Raw genomic sequence first — 23,426 nt, forward strand, 5'->3', positions numbered from 1 at the left:
CCCAACAAGCCTTCAGGTGCCTGCAGCCCATAAAGACAGTTTAACTGTTACCCCGATGCAGGCCTGAGCCAGAATCAGAGACCTGAGTTGTTCCAAGACTGCTGATCCTCAGACATCTGTGCGAGATAATAAATGTGTGCTGTTTTAAGCTGTTATGTTTTAGAGGTAATTTGTTTTCCGGTAATAGATGATTATTAACTAATAAAGAGATAAGTCAACCAAATACTATGTGGGAAAATTGCCTGAATTCTTCTTTAGAAATACTGGAAAATTTTGAAAATGGCTATTAAGTGATGTTAGAGAGTAATGGATAACTTTCAAGTGTGATAAACTGTGATTATGCAAGAGATATATTTTGAAGTATTTTTAGGGGATGCATTTTGAAGTAATTAAGAGGTAAAGAATTGTGACGTCTGCAACTTATTTGCAAATATGTATACACAACCACATATAGATAAAGCAAATATGGTAAAATTTTAATTATTGAATCTAGTTGTTGTGGATATGATTATTATACATTTTTTCAACCCTTCTGTATGCTTGAATTTTTCTATAATAAAAAGGAAAATAGCATACTGGTATTTTTGCTAAAATACTGGTGGTTTTGCAGGTTTTTTTGTTTTTGTTTTTGTCTTTTAGGGCCACACTTTTGGCATATGGAGGTTCCAGGCTAGGGGTCTAATCGGAGCTGTAGCCGCTGGCCTATGCCACAACCACAGCAATGCCAGATCCGAGCCCCATCTGCGACCTACACCACAGCTCATGGCAACGCCAGATCCTTAACCCACTGAGTGAGGCCAGAGATCAAACCCACAACCTCATGTTTCCTAGTTGGATTCGATTCCACTGAGCCACGATGCGAATTACCAGTTTTGGAGTATTAATAACAACATAATTTCTAACAAGTAACCCTTACTTTCTAGGTATAAAGTAAAAAATTAATATAAATTGTGGTCTTACAGGAGCTGTCTCCCATACTATGCATCTACTTCCCTGAATAATAACCCCTTAACACAGATTTCTGAATGAGACCATGGGTCTAACCGAAGGCTACAGGCCAAAATAAATGTAGTTAAATAATTAATTAGCTGAATTTGCTTAAAATAACTGCCTCCCAGTCTCATAAACCAAAACCAACAGCTGCCTCAATCTGTCCATCTTCCCTAGGCCTCAGGACTACAACAGCAGCTACAATTGGAATGATTATGTGCCAAGCACTTACAATAATTTCTGAATCTTATAAGAATCATGGGAGGTGGGCACAATTGGTTTTTACTAGCATGAATAGTACATAAACAGCAGAGAAGAACAAGGCACAGTGTCAAACACTGAAGCCCCCTTGCTAATAAGCACCCCAGCTCTGCCCTGAGTGGAAGCAGGTTAGCACTTAGGGTAAATAAACAGACAGATGAAAAGACTTGAACAAAAATACTGGGTCAATAATTGGGTAACTCAAACCACCTTAGCTACATAAGCTATGGCATAAAAAGTCTTCTACACAACCCAAACTGCCCACAAACACTTTGGGGTCATGCCTTTTCATATTTGGAAAAGACAGTAAAATACTTTCTTAGCATGAATGCAAAGACTTTAAAGGGATTCAAAAGAAATTTCCTGACATGTCAAATCCCTTGTGTTTAAAAACAAATTTTATCATTTATATATCTTTAGAGCTAGTACTGCCTAAACCTTTCAGTGTAACACTAATGATACAAATACAAGATAAACTATGTTTTATTCAAGTAGAGTAAGGATCCTCACGGAAAATAACCAATATTATAATTCATTTCTCATTAGATAATTTTCAGCCAATAGTTTAGGAGTCTAGGATGAATAGTTTTTATATAGAATATCACTATTAATGAAGATAATCTTATTTACAAGGCAATTAAAGCTATATTAAGCTTTACCCTAATACCATAACAATGAGCTATCCCAGCAGGGCAGATGGTAAATTGGTTTGAGCATATTTTTTTTCCTCTTTTCTGATTGAAAATTTTGACTTGGTTACAGAAGAACAACTTATAAACTGTGTTTAAAACAAACTCATTCCATAGGTTATTTAACTGTGTACCTACTGTGTATAAAGGCTTGTGAAATCAGAATGCAAAGTCCTGGCTGCCTCTCATGGGAGCTGGGACAGGGCCTGAATGAACCAGCATGAGGTGACTTTCCAGAGTAATGAAAAGTTCTGTATCTTGATAGGGATGTGGATTTTAAAGCATTTGTCAGAACTCTTGAGAGTGTATATTTGTGACTTGTGCATTCATGTGAAATGTAAATTTTACCCAAAAGTAAAAAAAAAGTAAAGAACTCCAGTGGGGAGTTCCCATCGTGGTGCAGTGGAAACGAATCCAACTAGGCACCATGAGGTTGTGGGTTCAATCCCCTGCCTTGCTCAGTGGGTTAAGGATCTGGCATTGCCATGAGCTGTGTTGTAGGTCACAGATGCGGCTGGGATCTGGGCATTGCTGGGTCTGTGACCAGCAGCTATGGCTATGGAAAAATAAACTCAGGTGTAGGCTGGCAGCTGTAGCTCTGATTCGACCCCTAGCTTGGGAACCTCCATAAGCCGCAGGTGTGGCCCTAACAAACGCAAAACGAAAAAAAGAACTCCAGCGAATGATACAGTGCTGTGATGCTGAAGCCATCAGAGGGAAGGGCTCTTTGTAGTTCACTTTGAAATGTATCAAAAATTAGGATGTGTTGATAAATGTAGGACAGATAGATATGTGATAACAGTAAAATGTTCATAGGAGTTTCCGCTGTGGCCCAACAGGATGGGTGCCATCTCTGGAGCACCAGGATGAGGTTCAATTCTTGGCCCAGCACAGTGGGTTAAGGATCAGAAATTGTGGTTTCGTTGCAACTATAGTTTGGATTTGATCTCTGGTCCAGGAACTCCATGGGCCACAAGGTGGCCAAAAAGAAAAAAAAAAAAAAAGCAATAAAATGTTCATGGAAAAATCTAGGTGGTAGATACACAAGGTGTTTACTGTGAAATCCTTTCAATCTGCAAACTTGCTTGCAATTTTTCATAACGAAATGTTGCGGGGGTGAGGGTGGGATGGGAGATGTAACCTGGCTAAACAATGGACTACAACAATAGTGTAAACAGTAATTAAAAATATTTTTTAGGAGTTCCCGTCATGGCGCAGTGGTTAACGAATCTGACTAGGAACCATGAGGTTGCGGGTTCGATCCCTGCCCTTGCTCAGTGGGTTAACGATCCAGCATTGCCGTGAGCTGTGGTGTAGTAGGTTGCAGATGCGGCTCGGATCCTGCGTTGCTGTGGCTCTGGCGTAGGCCGGTGGCTACAGGTCCGATTAGACCCCTAGCCTGGGAACCTCCATATGCCGCGGGAGCGGCCCAAGAAATGGCAAAAAGACACACAAAAAAATATTTTTTAAAATTTACCCAAATCTGCTATGCAACACTGTCCATTCTTCTTAACCAGGATGTTTTTGCTTTTCAAATCTCGATGAGCAATGGCTGGTTTTCCTTGGGTCCCAAATATCTCTATGTGCAAATGTGCAAGACCACTAGCTATGGACAGCACTATTCGCAGGCAGCTAACTGTATCCAGAGTAGTGAGCTGAAGGTAGTCGTACAATGATCCCATTTCATGATAGTGTGTGATTAACCACAACTGTGTACTGGAGTGTCTTGATGTCATGTCTGAGGCTATGAAACCTGGAGAGAGCAAGAACAAGATTAACAGACATGAGAATCCCACATTATAATTTTTAGTATACAGAAATAGTGACCCATACATTAGAGGTCACCTATAACAAAAAATAAACTCACCAGCTACCATGAAAGGAGGTTAAGAGAGGCATCAACAGAGAAAAATAATGTATTTATTCATCTAAAAGGCACTCCTAAATAATAGGTAATTTTCATATTCATTTCCATTGTAAATAATCCTTTTAAAAAGTATTTTACATTGCATTAAGATTCATACAGGAATAATACCTTTGTGCTTACTCATAATGATAGTGTCAAATCCTTCACCATGTTGACATTCCAAGCACAGATCATTCTTCAACCACCCAGAAAGAACACAAAACCTGGAACTTAAACGCCTGTGTTCTAGTCTTGATCTGCCTGTGACCTACTGTATAATACTGGGCAACTCAGTTGGTCAGTCTGGATTGCCTCTGCTGTAAAAGGGGTGAGTTTATACTGAATAACTGACAGATTCATCAAATTAAAAAGAGGAACCAATCAAATATCACAAGCACCTAGGATGCTCTGTCAGTCACATATGAAAACCAAGATGATGGTGTCTGTTGGCTATGATAGAAGACAGATATAAAAAGGAAGAATTATGACATAATGTGAAAAGTCCTGTAATACATATCTGCAAAGGGTATCAGGAGCCCAGAACAGAGAATCATCATAATTCGGGCTAGATTTCACAGCAGGCTTCCATTAAGAAGTGACAACTGAACTGGTCTTGAAAAGAAGTGAGATATTGAAAGATATTAAGAGGAAGGAGGAAATTTTTCTAGACAGTCTGAGGGGACTTCTCAGCACACTGAAGGAACTCAAAATCAGAGGCACTTCCTAACCCATGAAATAAATTATGATGTGTGTACCTGTCTTTTCTGCTACAGAGGTGCTTTCCTAGCACTGCAGATAAATATCTTATGGACGCACTTACAGGTAGAGAATTTGGGGGCTTATACATACGAGGGACTTCTTTAAAGAGAGATATGGCTTAAAGAATGAAATGACTTGTGAAAGAATAAAAGAGAAGGAAAATACATTAAAGTGCCTTACTTTATATAAAGTACTTTACATAAAATTTTATCACTTTCACAAATATTTTCTCATGGGATTTTTCTCAATAGACCAGAAAGATAAATATCATTATACTTGCATTACAAATAATGCTTACTGGTGCCAGGGAGCACACAGTTATTAAGTTGCTACCAGAGTTCCCACTGTGGCTCAGCCAATTAAGAACCTGACATACGGTTCCACCGCTGTGAGGATGCGGGTTCGATCCCTGACCTCACTCAGTGGGTTAAGGATCTGGCGTTGCCAAAAGCCGCAGTGTAGGTGGCAGAGGTGGCTCGGATCCAAGTTGCCACGGCTGTGGTGAAGGCTGGCAGCTGCAGGTCTGATTGACCCCTAGCCTAAGCACTTCCATACGCTGTAGGTGCAGCCGTAGAAAGAAAAAAAAGTTGCTACCACCTCCAGTTTGATGCTAGCTGCTCTGATACACCATACCTTGCACAGGAAAGTTCTGGGAAAAAAGAAATATTCCCTATTTGATCAGCAGCAACAGCAACAACAGAAGCATCTAATAATTACTGAGAACAAGCTATGCGCCAAGTTCAGTTCTACCTAAACACTCCGCATGCAATCCTCTAACAACCACGCGAAGGAAGATTACATCATTGAAGGTCAGTAATGGCCCCAGCTGTCTGGTTCTAGGACCGATACTCTTACCCACTATGTCATACTGCCCCCAAACAAGCTGGCTTCTTCTCAAAGAAAGACAAAAATGACATCTGTACCCACGGGGCATCTGTAAAGTGAACTAAATAACACTTGTGCACCTTGATCCCCATCTCTTTCACCCTCTTCCTCTGAACTGGTCCCCACAGCCAGCTTAGCCTCTCACTCTTCCCTGTTCTCCATGCTGTCTTTGTCTCCCCATAGCTGATTCTCTCTGAGCCCTTAGCTGGCCAAAATATCCATCAAAACTATACTTACACATTAGTTATTCGTGCTAAAGAGTTTCTGCTTTTATTATTTTAAACCAGAGGATAGTCATCTTCAATGACTTCCTCAAAAATATCCCAAACTATAGACACACCACTCAAAATAAATTACTGCTAATGTTTGTACAGCCTTTACTGATTCCTCTGCCCAAGGGAGAGCAGTGACTGACTGACTGAGCGATTGATTAAATACATAATGTTCATTGTCTCACCTTCCCTAAGTTCTTAGAGGAGGATTTTGTCTGTCCTGTTAATTAAGCTCTAGACCTTCAAGAGAAACGACTTAAGCAGGATTTTTTTAAAAAAACAAAACTGTTTCTCTCTAAAGTGTGACTTATATATATATAACTACATCTGCTTCAACATGCTAGAGCATTTTTCTGAGACTTCTGAATTTTAAGTCAAAGCACTCTAATGTCAGTGGAGACTGAACAGGTAGGTAACCTGTTCACCTGTAAGTTGAACTCTGGCCCACCCACTGGATGTGTTCATAACAGAGAGAAAAGGGATAAGGGCAAAACCCTCTTACATAGCAGCCTAAGTCATCCTGCCAGACTCCTCAAAAACTAAAGAAAACCCCCCCAAATCCTAAGTGAAGTAATCAGTGCCTCTTGTGAGCCTCTCACTGGTAGCTCTCGCAGGAACCAGGAGCTGGGCAGCTCTGACAGCTGAAGAGAGAGGCCCCCATACTGTGGCGCACAGAGGTTGAGGGGGTTGAGCCCTGGAGCCAGGCCACTGTGTGCCCACACGGCTCTATCACCCTGAGTTGGGTGATCCCAATATGTCACAGAACATTGCCACCTTGGTGTCCTCGTTTGCAAGATACAGACAACACCATCCTATATCCCAAAAGGTTACTGTGAGAATAAAAGAGTTATTACAGGTAATGCTTCATATGATGCCTAACATATAGTAAGTGTTCAGGAATAGTCGGTTACTGTTATAATTTATTTAGAGTTCAGTTACAAATACAGTTTTGTAATTTAACATATTCTTTTTCAGGTATTTACTTCCAGTTGGTCTCAAGAAATTCTGGCTGATTAAATTAAATGGTTAGGCAGTACCTTTTAAGAGTATGAGGCAGTTCTGGAGATGGAGGGTGGTGATGGTTGCACGATGTACATGTACTTAAATGCCACTTACAGGATTGATATGGTAAACCTTAATGGATATTGCCCTATATATATATTTTTAAACAGAGTGTAAGACGAGACTCTGGAGTGAAATTCTCACATTAAATAAAACTCCCCAGTTTTAGTGACGAAGAAAAGAAATGCTCAGAAACATACAACTTTGGCCCAAGTCACACAGTGGGCCTCTGCTTTTGCTAAGAGTAGAAAGCAGCTTCCCAAACTCCCAGACGCTGTTCCAACCACCATGACAGAACCTCCCATTACTCACTTATCTGCTGACTACTACACCCCACGTAGCAGAAGGGAGAGCTGAAATCCACACTAGTCATGGGAAAGATGTCGTTTTAGGAGGATAAACAATGAGGGCCCAGAGTTTTATGGGGGAGGGGGGGCGTTGTGTGTGTGTGTGTGTGTGTGTGTGTAATTTAATTATGTATTTTTGCAAGGGCTAGAGTTAGCATTACTCAAGGGATGGGGGAAAATTATGATCTGATAGTCAAAACAATATGCTCAACTAACACAACTTTCTAAGTCAACTATACTCCAATAAATTTATTTAAAAAAACAAAACAACATGCTCTTTTGATAGAAAAGAAAATGATCACAGAAAATCTTGAAGTCTCTACATTCTAAAAAACTGCTAAAGAGGGAAAGAAGTATAACCAAAAAAGGTAGTGTATTTCTGTGAGCTTTCGCAACTAAAAAGACTGACCACACAGTAAAATTTATCTATCTAGCTGTAATTATGACAAAGGTAGAAAGAGCTCATGAATTCAGAATTTCCATGGGTCATTAGGTAATAAGAAGTAGATAATGTTTTGCCCAGTGTGATCACACTAAGGGAACCTAATTTCTCTCAAATGAATCATGTTGCAAAGTTTACTTTCAAAATTTCCCATGTGATTAAATCCAACTTAATATTTACTGAGCACCTACCACGTGCAAGGAACTGTCCTCAGTCCTGGGTATGAAAGCAAAAACAGTGGAAATAATTCTTGTCCTCTGTGTACAATGGAGTGAGTGGTATCACAGGTAATTTAATTCAGCAGCATGGATGTGACTATGTGCCAAGCCCAGTGATATCTGGAGCGTTTGCTCAATGAGCCTATGAGCCCCATGGCAAGAGAGAAGGTGCCTGGACATGGCCTTCCTTCAATGAGTCTCAGACTTCACCTGCTTTTCAGAGTACATGCACCTGCCCATCAAGATTAATGCCACTGTTTAGGAGTTCCCGTTGTGGCACAGCGGAAACGAGTTCGACTAGTATCCATGAGGTATACTATGATGGACTGGTATCCACTGATGCAGGTTCAATCCCTGGCCTCACTCAGTGGGTTGGGGACCGGCGTTGCCATGAGCTGTGGTGTAGGTCACAGATGCGGCTCGGATCCTGTGTTGCTGTGGCTGTGGTATAGGCCAGCAGCTGTAGCTCCCATTCGACCCCTAGCCTGGGAACTTCCAAATGCCACAAGTGCAGCACTAAAAAGCAAAAAAAAGAGTAATGCAACTGTTTAGATGAATACTTCTAACACAACCAATGCTTTATCTGTTACTCAACCTCAGTCTGTTCCAGTGTCAGAGGAAAAAATGGAATATTTAAAGGTAATTTTGACGACAGATGAACTTTCACTTCACATCCTGACTCCAAAATCTAAGAAGCAATTCTAGGAGGTAACTCCCAGGTGGTTAGAGTTAAGACCGTCCAGTGTGATTCTCAGCTCCCTTATTTAACCTGCTGGGTGATGTTAACCTCTCTGTACCTCAGTTACCTCATCAGTTACAACTCGGAAAACAAGAGTTATCTATCCTCTTACAGTCATGGTAAAGATTAAATGAGAAAATGCATGTGACACATTTGAAACAATGCTTACTGCACAGAAACTAGTCATTATTGTTGTTATACATACACATCCAACTGCAGGACAAGGCAGTGCATGGAAAGAGTTATAGAGCAGAGGTACAAAGTACAGGAGAGCAGAAAAGCACAAGCAAATCCCCCGAGAGAATCTGGAAGAGACTCAAGAAGTTTTGATGGAGGAAGGGGTGATTGGAGGGTGGAATGGGGATGGTGGGTGATCAAAAGCGACATGGATAAAGTACAGACACCTGAACGTTCATGGCAATCCCAAGGAATGACAAATATCAGAAGAGCCTGGTGAGCATATTTGTGGAGAAAACTTCGGAGACTCCCTGGGGCCCCAAAATAGGGAGACTGGAATGCCAGGCCTGGAAGTCACAGATGGTGCAAAAGCAATATGGAAGTCACAAAGCCATTCTGAGCAGAAGCATCTATACTCCCCAGTGGAAGATAATGCCACGTAGCAAGATGAACTGGAAAGCTAAGACCAACAGCAACAATACAAGTGAGGAAGATTAGGTGACGCCTAGGGCCCAAGGGGTAAGAGAAGGGGAGAAAATGACACAGAAACTGAGGCAATTTTGAGATGGGACACACCACCAAACTGTTAAGGCACAGCTCTGGACAACTGTCAAACCATAATTTGCAGACAACTTGACTCAGGTTTAATACTAAATTGGCAGTACCAGACTAGAAAAACATTCTGGCAAACCTAGTCCAATGGCCATGAAGTGGCCAATAATAATATTTAGAGAAACTTTTCAAAAACCTAGAAGTCAGTGGGCTAAAGGAATAGTCTAACCCTTTATACTTCTGTAGCGGTATTTCAATAGGCTCTTTACATATTTCACAAGTGTTTCCAAGCCATAGATTCCAAATTAAAATGTATGTTAAATCCCTCTCTAAATCTGGGCTTTAAAAACGATGCCTTGTTTGAAGGAATGTGCATTTAATTATGATGTCCCTGGGAGCTATGAATCTCTAGGAAATCGTCCAAAGATCTTTCTTGGTTTGATTCAAGTAATAAATATTCAAAAAGGGTGGGGTAAGCAGAACGACGGAGGAAGCCTTGAAGTGAACAATATGGGGCAAATTTTTGTTATTTAAATAACAACCTGCAGAATAAAACTTAGCAATAACAATTTCCCTTTCACCATCCAAAGAAATCTTCAAACTTAGCTTCTTTGCAGATTTAAACAAGAAATTCCTGTGAGAAGAAAATTACACCGCATATAAACGTAGATGGTCCCTATGTCACTGTTCAGGAGAGACTTGCAAATTCACATACATCAAATCAGAGGGCAGAGACAGGCAATTATTTCTTTCTAGAAAAAAAAAAATTAATGAGGGGATTATTTTTACACTTACCCAAAATGTTTTCATGCCTCAGCATCACAGTGTTGTACAGCTCTGTTTCCCTGAACCATGACTTCTCATCCCGGGAGGAGAAGATCTTCACAGCCACATTCTCCCCTTGCCAACTGCCCCTCCACACCTCACCATACCTGCCCTTCCCTGTGGAAAGCAACACAGAGGTGACACTGCACAGGAGGACAAGACAGGTAGCCAACAAACTTCGTCCCTGCAACCCTTAACCCCTGCCCTGGAAAAACAACGTGGGGCAATAAACACCACAACCTTTTGCCTATAAAGATGTCCAAAAAAAAGGTGGAAGCTGCCACCCCATCGTGATGTCAAATTAAACGCTCTCAGAACCTGCATTTGTACAATTAGCTGCTAATTACCAAGTTTACATTTATATTCCTCTATTAAAAGGTACAAAACACACGTGGTCTACAAAAGTGCATGGAAGTTAGTAAAACTTAGAAAATGGTACAAATTATTGACTTGAATGTTGATGAAAGCCAAAAAGCATATATGTGGCTATAGTAAATAGCTTACTTGATTCCTTCCCTTCTTAAAGGATCAACATGGGCATTCTCAAAGTCAAAGTTTGCGAATTTACACATGCATTTATATTTTTCATGAAGGAAACTGTTAACTTTGAGATCTGTGTTCTAAAGGATTAAAACAAAAAAATCACACATACACCAATGCTGTGTGGGAGATCAACCGGCAGCCACTGCCATCCATAAAGGATTTCTTGGGGATATATTTCAAAAGAGGATTTGCAAAATCTTAAACACGTCATCCCAGAACAGTCTGGATTTCTGACATTGGTCATGGGGTTTGCTTGTTGAGACAGTCCCTGTGATGCCACAAGTGGGCAACACTGAAAAGGCCACTCAGAGAAAACATTTTCAAAGCACAGTGACTAGTTGTGATCTGATCCTCGAAGTGTGTGCCCCTCCTGCAGCCACAGTACAACTGTCAGCTTGTCAGCTACACACTCCAGCTTCCATTCTTCTCCTTAATTACAGGCAGGGGTGATTGGGAGGTTGGGAGAAGGAGGTAATTACCACGAGACTATGGGGATCAACATGGGGTATAATCAGGGGTAAAGACAGGCACGGCTCCTAGAAGACGACGCAGCAGATGTGACTTGCAGGGCAGTGGGGCTTTCTCCCAAGGCAAGTGGCTGCTGCTGAGAATCCCGGCTTGTAATAAGCAGCTGTGGCACCACCTGCATATCCAGGAATACAGCTCTTTGCTGAAAAACTCAGCCACTGAGAACCCAAACATGGGGAGAGAAAGCATGTCTGTCCAGGTCATTATGTCCTGAAACATAATCAGAACTGCTCAATCTAGATTCCCTTATGATAAACAATGTCCCTATTAAATTCCAATGACTGATCCAAAAGTTTGTGAAATGAGGCTTGTAGTGGTCTTTGCAGGCCACGGTCAAGCCACAGAAATAGTATTAGGGCAGGATTAATTTTAATAAAGTCACAGCAACTGCCCAGCATTTCTAGTTTAAGATAAAGGCTACTGCTAACATCTATAAAATTGGCCACTATAAAATTGTATGTTATTTTTTTTTTCCCTGCCTTGGGTTCCATTCTGTATCTTTATTTGCTCTTTGTCCTAATATTCTCATTAGGAAGGAGAGAAAAATTTCTCAGAGCATTGTGGCTATCAGTATAAAATTGCCTTAAATTATTTTTTTTTTAAAGAACACAGATAGATGTCAACTTAAGTAGATAGAATTAAAACAGAAACCTACTGCAGTGGTTTTCAAAAGCTTTTAAGTTGTCAAGTACCTTCTGCAAATGCAGACTTATGCAGAAGTCCCTAAAACCAGAAGCAGAGCTACCCAGAAATCCTGGTCATGGACCCAAAAGGGCACCTGAAATATGGAGGTCCATTGATCACCATCTGGAACAACTGATCCAATCCAGCTTCCCATGTTTTTGAACCACAAATGAGAACATACTATCCAAACAGTTCATTACAAACATTTTTATTCAAGGCCGTATGAATGAACACTAACTAAAAGCTACTGAAAAGGCATGGCTTTTATCAGTCTTTAGCACTACGCCAACAAATGCTATAATTGAATTTACACTATTTCCAAAAACCTGTCGAAGAACATCTCAACAACCGGAAACAGTGTCTATTTTTAAAGGTGAAGTATTATTGTGCCCTTTGGACTCTGGGGTCAGCTCTGAGGATGGATTTTGAGGGCTGCTGTTCTGTGAATGGGAACAGCCATAGGACAGGAGGGTGGGAGGTAATGCCCTCCTTCACTGCTTCCCCAGGTACACTTGTTCATAATCAAATAGGATGAGAGCTGGTCCAAGAGGTCACCCCTGATTGTAAGCAGCGAGCACACTGGGGGCTTTTTCCATTTTTATTTTCTCTACTCACACTCCATCATGGAGGAGAAGCATAAAGCAGGGGTTCAGAAGTTCCTGTCATGGTTTAGCAGAAACGAATCCGACTAGGAACCATGAGGTTGTGGGTTTGATCCCTCGCCTTGATTAGTGGGTTAAGGATTGGGTGTTGCCGTGAGCTCTGGTGTAGGTCACAGATGCAGCTCGAATCTGGCGTTGCTATGGCTATGGCATAGGCTGACAGCTACAGCTCTGATTTGACCCCTAGTTTGGGAACCTCCATATGCCATGGGTGGGGCCCTAAAAAGCAGCAAAAAAAATGTTGGGGTTCAGAAACAGTCACGGTAGCTAAATAACTAGGGAAAAGATAATAGGTTTCTAACAGCTGCCTGTGTGCCCGAAGGTGGCTGCTTTCACTACCTCTGCCCACCCCCTTCCACTACCCATTTGGGGGGTGTCCTCACTTCTGCGGAAACAGGAAGAAAAGTCAGAGGACAGTAGACAAGTGGTAAAGGCAGCCTATGATGGTCAGTCACCTCCCAAAAGCAAAAGATAAGATGACAGGAGCAGCAAAGCAGCCCCTAAAACTGGGAGAACTACAAGGAAACTGTGGAACCGTTTCTAATCCATCACTGCTACTGTGGTCATCCCTGAATGCCACCTAAAGGAGAGATTAATGGAAACCCTCATGTGACTTGTAAATGCCCACCTCACACAACTAAAACTAATAAACATCAGAACTTCAAAAATAAGCACCTTCCACCATGTTCCTCAAGGGCAATCCAGCAATATAAAACACAAGCTATGAAAAGTCACAAACTTTGATCCAGGAACCAAAATTCCTAGGAATTTATTCTGCACACTCAAAAGAAAGAAGCAATGTGTGCAAAAACTTCTTCAAGCAATATTATTAAAGTTATCATTCAGTAGACAATTACACAATCTTTAAGATATCCATGATGTGTACAAATACATGGAAATGTGTATGAGCTTTTTGGTCTACAAGTAATAAATGAGAGGGTAGAGTTCCCATTGTGGTGCAGAAGAAACAAATCCAACTAGTATCGATGAAGATGTGGGTTCGATCCCCAGCCTCGCTCAGTGGTTGGGGACCCAGTGTTGCTGTGAGCTGTGGTGTAGGTCACAGACATGGCTCAGAACCCGACTGGCCATGGCTGTTGTGTAGGCCATCAGCTATAGCTCCAATTTGACTCCTAGCCTGGAAACTTCCATATGCCATGGGCGCGGCCCTACAAAGGAAATAAATAAATAAATAAATGAAAGGGGTGGAGAAAAAGAGAACCCTCCTACACTGTTGGTGGGAATGTAAATTGGTACAACCACTATGGAGAACAGTATAGAGGTAACTTTTAGTTTTCTGAGGGACCACCTATATGGTTCAACAATTCTACTCCTTGGCATCTATCTGTAGAAAACCATGATTAGAAAAGTACAGGAGTTCCCGTCGTGGCGCAGTGGTTAACGAATCCGACTAGGAACCATGAGGTTGTGGGTTCGGTCCCTGCCCTTGCTCAGTGGGTTAACGATCTGGCGTTGCCGCGAGCTGTGGTGTAGGTCGCAGATGCGGCTCAGATCCCACGTTGCTGTGGCTCTGGCGTAGGCCTGTGGCTACAGCTCCGATTCGACCCCTAGCCTGGGAACCTCCATATGCCGCGGGAGCGGCCCAAACAAATAGCAAAAAGACAAAAAAAAAAAAAAAAAAAAAAAAAGAAAAAAAGAAAAGTACAAACACCCCAATGTTCACTGGAGCACTATTCACAAGAGCCAAGGCATGCAAGCAACCTAAATGTCCACTGACAAATGACTGGATAATGATGTGGTACATTTATACAGGAGAATATTACTCAGCCATAAAAAAAGAATGAAATAATGCCATTTGCAGCAAAAATGCATGGACCTAGAGATTATCATACAACTAATCATAGTAAGGGAGAAAGACAAATATATAATATCACTTATGTGGAATCTTAAAAAATGGTACAAAATGAACTGATTTACAAAATGAAAACAGAGTCACAGACTTCAAAAATAAACTTATGGTTGCCAAAGGGGAAAGGTTGAGGGGGAGGGATGGATTGGGGGTTTGGGATTGGCATGTGCACACTCTGTATATGGAATGGATGGTCGACAGGGACCTGCTCTATAGCACAGGGAACTCTACCCAATACTCTGTGATAACCTACATGGGAAAAGAATCTGAAAAAGAAAGGATATGTGTGTCTGTGTAACTGAATCATTTTGTAACTGCAGAAATTAAGACAACATTGTAAATCCAACTATAGCTCAAAAAAACCTTTTAAAATGAAAAAAAAATGAAAAAAGGGATGCAAATTATATACACACTGTGATAACATCTCTATGCAAACATGTTCCAATATGGAAAAAAATGTGAGAGGTCATAGAGCAAAGTACATAGCACTTGTTTAAATAAAGCAATTATATAAATGTAGCTTTGGTAAACTTTCTTTCTTTCTTTCTTTCTAAAGCAAGAGAAGAATAAAAAAGAGAATTGCAATAATCAAGTTTATTGTCCAAAAGCTCACTTACCTCAAATCCTCCAATGCTTATAGTTGGAAGCAACAATATTAATTCATTTTCAAGCATTCCCATTATCCTGAACAGTCTATTTAAAGCTGAAAGCTTTGGTCTAGGCATTCTCTATCCTAACTAGAGGCAGACTCCTTTAACAAGAAGTTAATCAAGTCCAAATGTTCCAACACAAGTCACAGAGATTAGAGGCATAGATACCCCACACAGCTACCTCACATTTCCTGACATTAAACAAGGAACAGGCAATAAGCAGCAGATTTTCCAAGGTCCATCCTACTTCTAGAACCACAGCTAACACTGCACATAACCCACAAAGGAATGGAAAAAAGAATTACCAACACACTCCAGCAATGTGATCTGACGAGCCACTGTTCTTTGTACCAGAAAAGGAAGACCAGATCCGCTTCCAGATGTACACGAATGATCCAATAAATCCTGCAGTTCAAAACAAGAAGAGAAAGTGTTGAGGAACAGCTCCCAGGTTAAAGTATAGGAGTGCACAAGGTGTAACTTGCACGGAGGCAGCGATCCTGTACAGGGAGCCCATTCATGTGCATGGAAAGCCCCACTGGAGGAAGGACTAGTTTCATTTACTAAGAAAACCAGAAGATGTCCTTCCCCTAATAGTCATAGGTTTTCCTGAGTGTTAAGCAGTTTTTTCTTTTATCCAGAGTTTCAGAATAAAATATATCAAGAAAGAAGCTGAGTGGACAAAGTCAAAGATGCAAATCAGAAAGTCCAGGATCCAGAGCTGAGCCCCAGGGGAAGCAGTAGGAGAAGAAAGAACCCTCAAGTCTAAGAACTGGGCAAAACTGACCATATTCTGTTCTGCTCATAAATATCTATCAAAAGATCCACTTTAGCTGACATGCCGACAAGGAGCTCCATGATAAGGAACAAACAAATTAGCCATAAGGAACAAATGATTTTAAGGTTGTTTGTCTTGGAAAGACTCGAATGGCCACGTGGGTCCTCAAACCAGGACACTCAAGCAGAGAGGGCTACCTGGATGGAGGTTGCCTTTTAGGTAGGCGAGGGACAAAAGAGTCACAAAATTAACATCTCTATGTAATATGCCAATTACCCACAAAGCAGAGAGAGAAAAAAAGTTATCTTCCATTAAAACAGAAAACCCATGCTCCAAATCTACTTCTCAAAATGCAAAAAAAGATTTGCAATTAGTTCATTCATAAATTTTCCCTCCTTACTCTCAGTGCAAGCCAAGAAGCAGAAGCCTTTTTGAATCAGGAATGGATTATCTATATAAACAGTATCGTGCCCATGGTGACTGTGGCAAGGTTGCAGTAATGTTGAGCTAAAATTCCCCACAGCCTGTCCTTTCCTAAACATTTTAGCTGGCCTGTTAAAGTAATACATTACTGTTTGAATTTCATCTTCTTTTACTCTGAGCACCACTGTGAAGTACTGTTGATCAGCAAAATTACCAAAATCTGAACATCCAAAGGAAGAAATTTAGAATCCTTAAAAGCCGCAAAATGGATAATCAGCAAGAAATTGAATCTAGATGAAGTGGAGTTTCACATCTCCTTAACCATCTCTTTTGCTGTTCATTTTTCTCCTTATTCATTCAATTTTTTAAGAGAATAGTTCTGAAAATTAAACTAATCTGTTGTTTTTTCATAATGTATAATCCTGGTTCTAAACCTAGTTCATAGACTTTGGGGGGATTGTCAACCTAAGACAAACATCAACTTCAACTCTTAGATCTTCTTTTTCAGTGTAGGGGAGCTGGTTAGTAAGGTATGCACTGCTGAGTCATAAAAATGAGCCTATCACTTAAATAGGCAAGTATGTCGACAAATATTAATAACTTGTTTTAAACAGTGTTCTTTACTGTGTCATTTATTGTGACATCGAACATGGTTGAGTTGAGAGGATTATTTTAGCATATATTCCATTCTGCTTTCAAAAACAGAGAAACCATTTAAACAGTAATTGACAATAGACATTCCTATCAGTGCCCAACATAATTAGCTACGTTAGCAGTTCTGAGGCAGAAAACTCTTAACTACTCTATCTCAGAATCATGCTTTCTCGTGATACAGCCTTATGTCTTCCTTGCTACTCATTCAATGTACTCATTTAATTTGCCTTAAAATTTGAAATAAAACTTCTAAGAACCTTTTCAATGCAAATTGTATCTCTCTACTTTTTGAATGAAAGGTCCTCATCTCCTCTTTTCCCAGTTTTGTTATAGCAAAATTTAAATAGGTAAAAGAAAGCTAAACAAGGTCCCCCCCACCTTTTCTTCATACAAAAAAAGTATACTTGACTGTAGTCCAGTGATGGGAAAGCAGTAAGATGGGATATTTCCCAGCCTATATCAGTCACCGTCAAATGTTTTAACAACTCGCCTAGTAGTCCAGGAGCAGTACCTGAGCTGCAAAGACTGGAGAGGACAAGTCTTCTCCAGCAAAAGGGCTGTCTTAGGGCAGGTGCAACTACGGAACTCCCAGACACTCACATTTTTGTCTGGCAAAACAAGACTTAATACAAGATGATCTTAGGTAGATGCAAGGTCATGGCATTAAAAGTTACCACCTTGACCATCTTTCAGTTCATCAGATTATGACCAGGAGAGTCTCGATTTGGTACTGGCATGACTTTAACATCTGTAACCCTGACAAATCTTTGCCTTTTTCAGAGGAGGCATCAACTCAGCATAGTAGCCCTGTAGAATGTTATTACTTTTCCCAGTGGCACTTGATGGTAACTTACTCCTAGCATGTGATTCCCTTTTCTCACCTAGAGTTTAAAGTTGCTTTAAAATTAACACTTGACAAACAATTTTAAAAAGTGAAAAAAGGAAGCCAGTCACTCTTGAATGTGATTTCATCATTTTAAAATGTGCAAATGAGTAACTTTAAAACATAGAGATACAATGGTTTGTAACCCTGTGCTGTGAGCCACATGACCCTTTAGGGTCGCTGTGAGCCACACGCTGACAGTGAGCCAGTAAGATGCAGCTGATCTGAACCGATAGGTGCTATACGTGTAAAATACACAGGAAATTTTGAAAACTCAGTTTTTTTAAAAAAGTTGCAAAATATCTCAGTAATAATTCCTGATAATCGTATGTTGAAATGATAATTATATATATTAGGTTAAGCGCAGTCTTAAAATTAATATTACCTGTGTTTTTAACTTTTTTAAACATGGCTACTAGAAACTTTTAAATTACACATGTGCCACACATATTTCTATTGGACAGCACCAGATTAACCAAATGTCTGCACTCCACAAGGGGGCAGCACAGGAGCATGAAAAATTTAATAGCTGCTTTTTTGGATGTCAGGTTTTAAAGTCTTAAACTACAAGGTGCTGAAATAATCTAGAAGGAAAAATGACTTTTAATATTAAGCAAAAGGGCTTTTTTTGAAAGCACTGTTATTGCTAAAAATAGAGTAACTGAGTACCATAAACTGCAAGCCTCCCAACCTCCAAATTATAGGCAACCATGTCTATCCCCTGTTCCCTTACTAGCAAAAGAGAAATAACTACCAAGAATCAACTAAAAAAATCCACTCCCTCATTTAATGTAAATGTCTAAAATAAACGTTCTCACAGTGGGGTCCCTAAACTAACATGGGTTGCCAGCATATGCTTAGGACATAAGTGACCAGTAGCATGTGTATACAACTGTCCAGTCACCAATTACTGGCTAGCATTTCATGCTTAAAATAAGAAAGCATAATTAGCCATCGCTGTTATGCTTGGGCACCCCTGGGGCCACACACTCACTGCTAAAGTGCTGTCTCCAACATTGGTGGTGATGAGCCCTTCGATGGTGCCGTACTCCACATCTCTGGGATTGAGGCGTTCTTGGTTGCGCCTTTTAAATTTTCGGAGAGCGACTCCCAGTAGGCAGGCTAGAAGACATACTGCGAACACTACAGACAGAATAATGAGGCCAACCTCCAAATGGAAATTCTGTGTTCCAGGAAAGGATTTCCCTGGAGATGGGAGAGAGGAGGGTAATTGGCTATAAGGATCATTGTTGACTTATTACGTAGCATAACCAATACCTAACAAGTAGCTCTTGATCCAAATCACATAGTCTCGTAAGTCACAGAGTGCTAAAACTATAAACTTTCCAACATCTGGCCAACAGCCCAGTCATTCAACCATTATTCATTTAGACACAACAGGAGTTTGAAAAAATTCCACTGAGAACCAACTTATTAATGCATCTATGTGGAAAGTATTTTTAAAATTTAAAGTACTATACAAATCGCTGATACACTCCTTATTAACTTGGACTTGATCTGTAAGGAGTTTTATCATCAAGCCCTTACAGATAAGACATTATGCTGTAATATTCTGATGAGAAGATGCTATCTGAGTTAAGACCAAAATACCCTCTCTGTGGTCTCTCTCTTCAATGTATCTTGGAAGTCTATTGCTGAATTCTTATTCCTCCTTTTAGAGCATGATTCCTGCCTATTCATTCATCTGATAAATAAATAACCCATTTATTCAACATTCGTTCACTCACTCAAAACATTCATTCACTGAGGCACTCACTTAGCTCATCACTCATTCACTCCCTGGCTCAGATATTGTTACATTACCCATTCAAACATTTGTGCATTCACTCATTTCTCACGTCACTTACGCAAACATTCGCAGACTTTCAACTTGCCTCGTGAGTTAAATTTAAAACGTTAGTTGGATAGTGAATGTCCATAATTAAAAGGCCCAAAGTGATTATCACTTCTGAATTTCAGACCCCCTTTGTGACATTATGTCACAAGCCCCATTCTGCCCCATGTGTGTCTTACTCTCTCCATGTCCCTGGCCCTTCAACCATCCAATCTCAAGCCTAACCTCCTGTATACATTTCTCTTAACTTTCCAAATCCAAATTAATCAACAATTTGGCACATATTACTCTGAGGTACATGTCATTTGTATGATAAAGTGTAAAACTAATTATATACAACATTAAATTATCAATATTGTGCCTCCATGATTAAATTAGAGATTCCTTCAGTAAAGAAAATAAACTTTCTATTACAACTCTAATCTGGCAGAGTGTTCTGTAGATTAGAAACTTTTCATACTGTAGATATAATTTTGATGTGCGTGCAGACATTTTTTCACAGTCCATCTATTAATAACAATTTAACTCACAAAATTTAAAAGTTGATTCCACCAAGTATCCTTTTAGTTTTAACCTTTTCAATACTTGATCTTCCATTAAAAACTGCCCTTATTATTCAAACATATTTGCTCATCAGAATTTAACCTCTTCTATAAGCCATAAGGTTCCTTAGCATACCTTCACAAAATACTGTTAACATGATCTTCTATCAGGTTTGTTTTTTTTTTTTTTTTTTTTTTCCATTTTTCTGTCTCCTCCCTTGCTGTTTGGCATTTCTGGCCATGGAGGCCCTTAGTAGCTTTTCCCTACAGTTTGTTTCTTTTTTTGTGAGTGCAAAATTAACTAAGTTTGTCTATTAAAAATGTACCATACATTAAGAGAGTAAATTTGGCTTGGACTGTGTGTACAAAAACTCCAAGGTACACTAGGCGTTCCCTTGTGCTGCAGGGGGTTAAGATCCAGCACTGTCACTGCAGCAGCTCAGGTTGCTGCTGTGGTGCAGGTTCCATCCCTGGCCTGGCCTGAGAATTCTCACATGCTGCAGGCGTAAACAAAACAAACAACCAAAAAGACTAAGGTACATTAATATTTGTAGGATTTCGAGATAGCAACTTAGGGCTCATTTTAAGGGGGAGCAGTTTCAGAGGAGGACTGAAATCCATACTAACTATAATACAGAGAAGATTTCACAGGTTGATGTGAAATCTCACCCAGCTTTAAGTTCCAGTGATAGATCGCTGGGCATCAGATAACAGGAGAATGGCTTTGTCTCCCTTCTCACAAAGAAGGAAAGGTATTCCTCTCAGCTACTGGGGTCTATGTTTCGTTTTCCTCCCTACATACTTAACATCAAGATGAATACTTACGAAACAGAACTGTTTCAGAAATTATGACATCATAGCTCCTTTCAGAAAGTAGTGTCAGCTGTTGAACCATTCATGACTACCAAGAGAAATCTAGGCAACCAAGCCGTCCCCAAGACAGACATCACCTTGGTCACGTTCCCCAAAATATCCATCCTCCCTGTAGATTCCAAAAGGCCACACCTTTCTCTTCCCCACTAGAGCTACCTTCCTCATCACCCATTGTTCAAAGAGTAGGAGGAAAGCCTTGTGGCTACTTACATCTTTAACCCACACAGAATCAGGACAGTACTGACAAAAACCCTTGATCTAGAAATAGAAAAGTCCACGGGAACCTTTAGTGGGCAGCTGGGCCGTGATGTTCCTGTTACACCAGTCCCCTTGGCAGCACTCCACAGCTTGGCCCGGTGACGGAGGCGTCTTACAGGTCATCTTCCCCTGCTCGTAGACCTGGAAGCAGCCTTTCTGGTAGACGTGGAAGCCATCGTTTATACTCAGCGAGGAAAAGCACTGCTGGCCTTCACAGTGGTCCTCGTTCCCACAGGAGAGGCCTTCACACACACACATGTACAGTTTGGGGTTTACCTTGGGCTTCTCATCTGCAAGGAGAGAGAGGAAGGGAAACAAACAAACAAGCAAACAAACAAAAATCACTGCACGGGCTTTATTCACCCCCACTGCTTCTCCAAGACCATTACAAACACATTAACCAAAGAGAAAGTCCAGTGAGGCATCACCAGGCATCACCTGACTAACCACCAAATAATAATCACCTCTCAAAATATGAATATGCTTATATAAGCTGGGTGCTGTTTTAGAGCCTAGTAGCCCCCAAAGTGGTTATCATTTGTCCAAAGGCTTCTGAAAATGAACTTCTCCTACTGTGGTTTTCATGTCGTCTTTGGTCTGATAGGATTTCATATCCCAATTCTTGGATCAAAATAAAATGTTTTACCAGAACATAACACTCACCACCTTTAATTCATGTTTTTAAAAAAAGGCTCCTCAATTAATACCATCTGTTAATACCAGCTCCTGCTGGCTCCATACAAAGCTCCATCAACTACCAATACAAGGGTTGCTGATACTCCTGCCCTCAACTGTCACCAGTATAGTAAGAGTTTACAAGGAGGCATAGTCCATAATTACAAATCCATATTATCCATATTTTCAGCCAGATGTCTAGATTAACTTTTTTTTGGGGGGGGGTGTCTTTCTAGGGCTATGCTCGCAGCTTATGGAGGTTCCCAGGGCAGGGGTGGAATCGGAGCTATGGCTGCTGGCCTACAGTACAGCCACAGCAACACCGGATCCAAGCCACATCTGCAACCTATACCACGGCTCATGGCAATGCCATGATCCTTGACCCACTGAGAGAGGCCAGGGATCGAACCTGTGTCCTCAGGGATACTAATCAGACTCGTTGCCACTGAGCCACGACAGGAACTCCTAGATTAATTTTTCAAAAGAACATTGTTTTTACATTAATAATATAAGTTCTTACATTAATTACTAGGGAATTTATCACTGCTTAAACATTGTCAACTGGCAGGGGAAAAAATTGGCACCAATTATCGAGGACGAAGGCCCCAAAACAATGCCTGAGCAGTAAGGTAATAAGGGGGACCAAAGGAACAGCCCACGCAGGTGGGCCCAAGGTGCTAATGGATCATCAGTGAAGCACAACAAATCAGACCTCCTAGCTGTCTCTTTCTGAAAATACCCATTTGCAGTTTCATCTCTCAAATCACCCTGTCTTTTCCCCTCCCTTGTCAGAATAATTAGTTCAGACTTGCCGGTCCCAACAGTTTCCACTAGTGGGAAAGCAGAGTGAAGCCACAATGTAAACACCCATGTCCTAGAGACCACTGATTAGTTAGATGAGGCACTTTCATCAAAGCACAGTTCATATAAGGAAAGTCAGCTTTCAAACCTCCCTCCAAAGGGCTACAGCACAGACAGGCTGCCTTCTAATCCTTGAACCCTTTGCAGCAGGTCTGTGAGATAACCGCTTCTTTCTTAAAATAACAGGTCATATGGCTGTGCTTTCAAGGGAAGACCTTAAGGTACGGTCTTTGAAAATGTCAAGTTCATTTACACAGATTTGTGTGGGTGTGTGTAGAGGTGTGGGTTATCTCAAAAAGAAGAAAAGCATGCTTCATCGTTCTTCTTCCCTCTTCAAAGAAGTAAAAAATAATTCACTGCCCACTGTAATGTGGGTGCCTCGTCCCACAGAGTAAGTGCATGCAGACACAGAGACACAAGCCTTCTATTTATAATTGATTTGCTAGGTCTTTTGAAAACCACAAGGGGTTCATCCAAGAGCAAAGACATGCCTGAAAGCAGAAAATCCAAAATAGCCGCTGACAGTATATGTATGTCACCAGCCTCACCCCTGAGAATCAAGC

The 23,426-nt window shown here is 40.7% G+C and overlaps 1 protein-coding gene across 13 annotated transcripts in view; it reads right to left on the reverse strand.

Moving 5' to 3' along the window:
- Positions 1-23,426, reverse strand: part of ACVR1 (activin A receptor type 1) — a 142,176-nt gene that overhangs the window by 24,019 nt on the left and 94,731 nt on the right. For all 13 annotated transcript variants that reach the window (XM_001927798.7, XM_021076458.1, XM_021076457.1 and 10 more), the window contains 5 exons: positions 21,354-21,617; positions 18,794-19,005; positions 15,367-15,466; positions 10,095-10,241; positions 3,418-3,693 (listed from right to left, as the gene is read on the reverse strand). In XM_001927798.7, coding sequence (XP_001927833.3) covers positions 3,418-3,693; positions 10,095-10,241; positions 15,367-15,466; positions 18,794-19,005; positions 21,354-21,617 — 999 coding nt within the window. The remainder of the gene's footprint in view (positions 1-3,417; positions 3,694-10,094; positions 10,242-15,366; positions 15,467-18,793; positions 19,006-21,353; positions 21,618-23,426) is intronic.

Source organism: Sus scrofa, chromosome 15 (assembly GCF_000003025.6).
Source record: "Sus scrofa isolate TJ Tabasco breed Duroc chromosome 15, Sscrofa11.1, whole genome shotgun sequence".
NCBI classification, from domain to species: Eukaryota; Metazoa; Chordata; class Mammalia; order Artiodactyla; family Suidae; genus Sus; species Sus scrofa.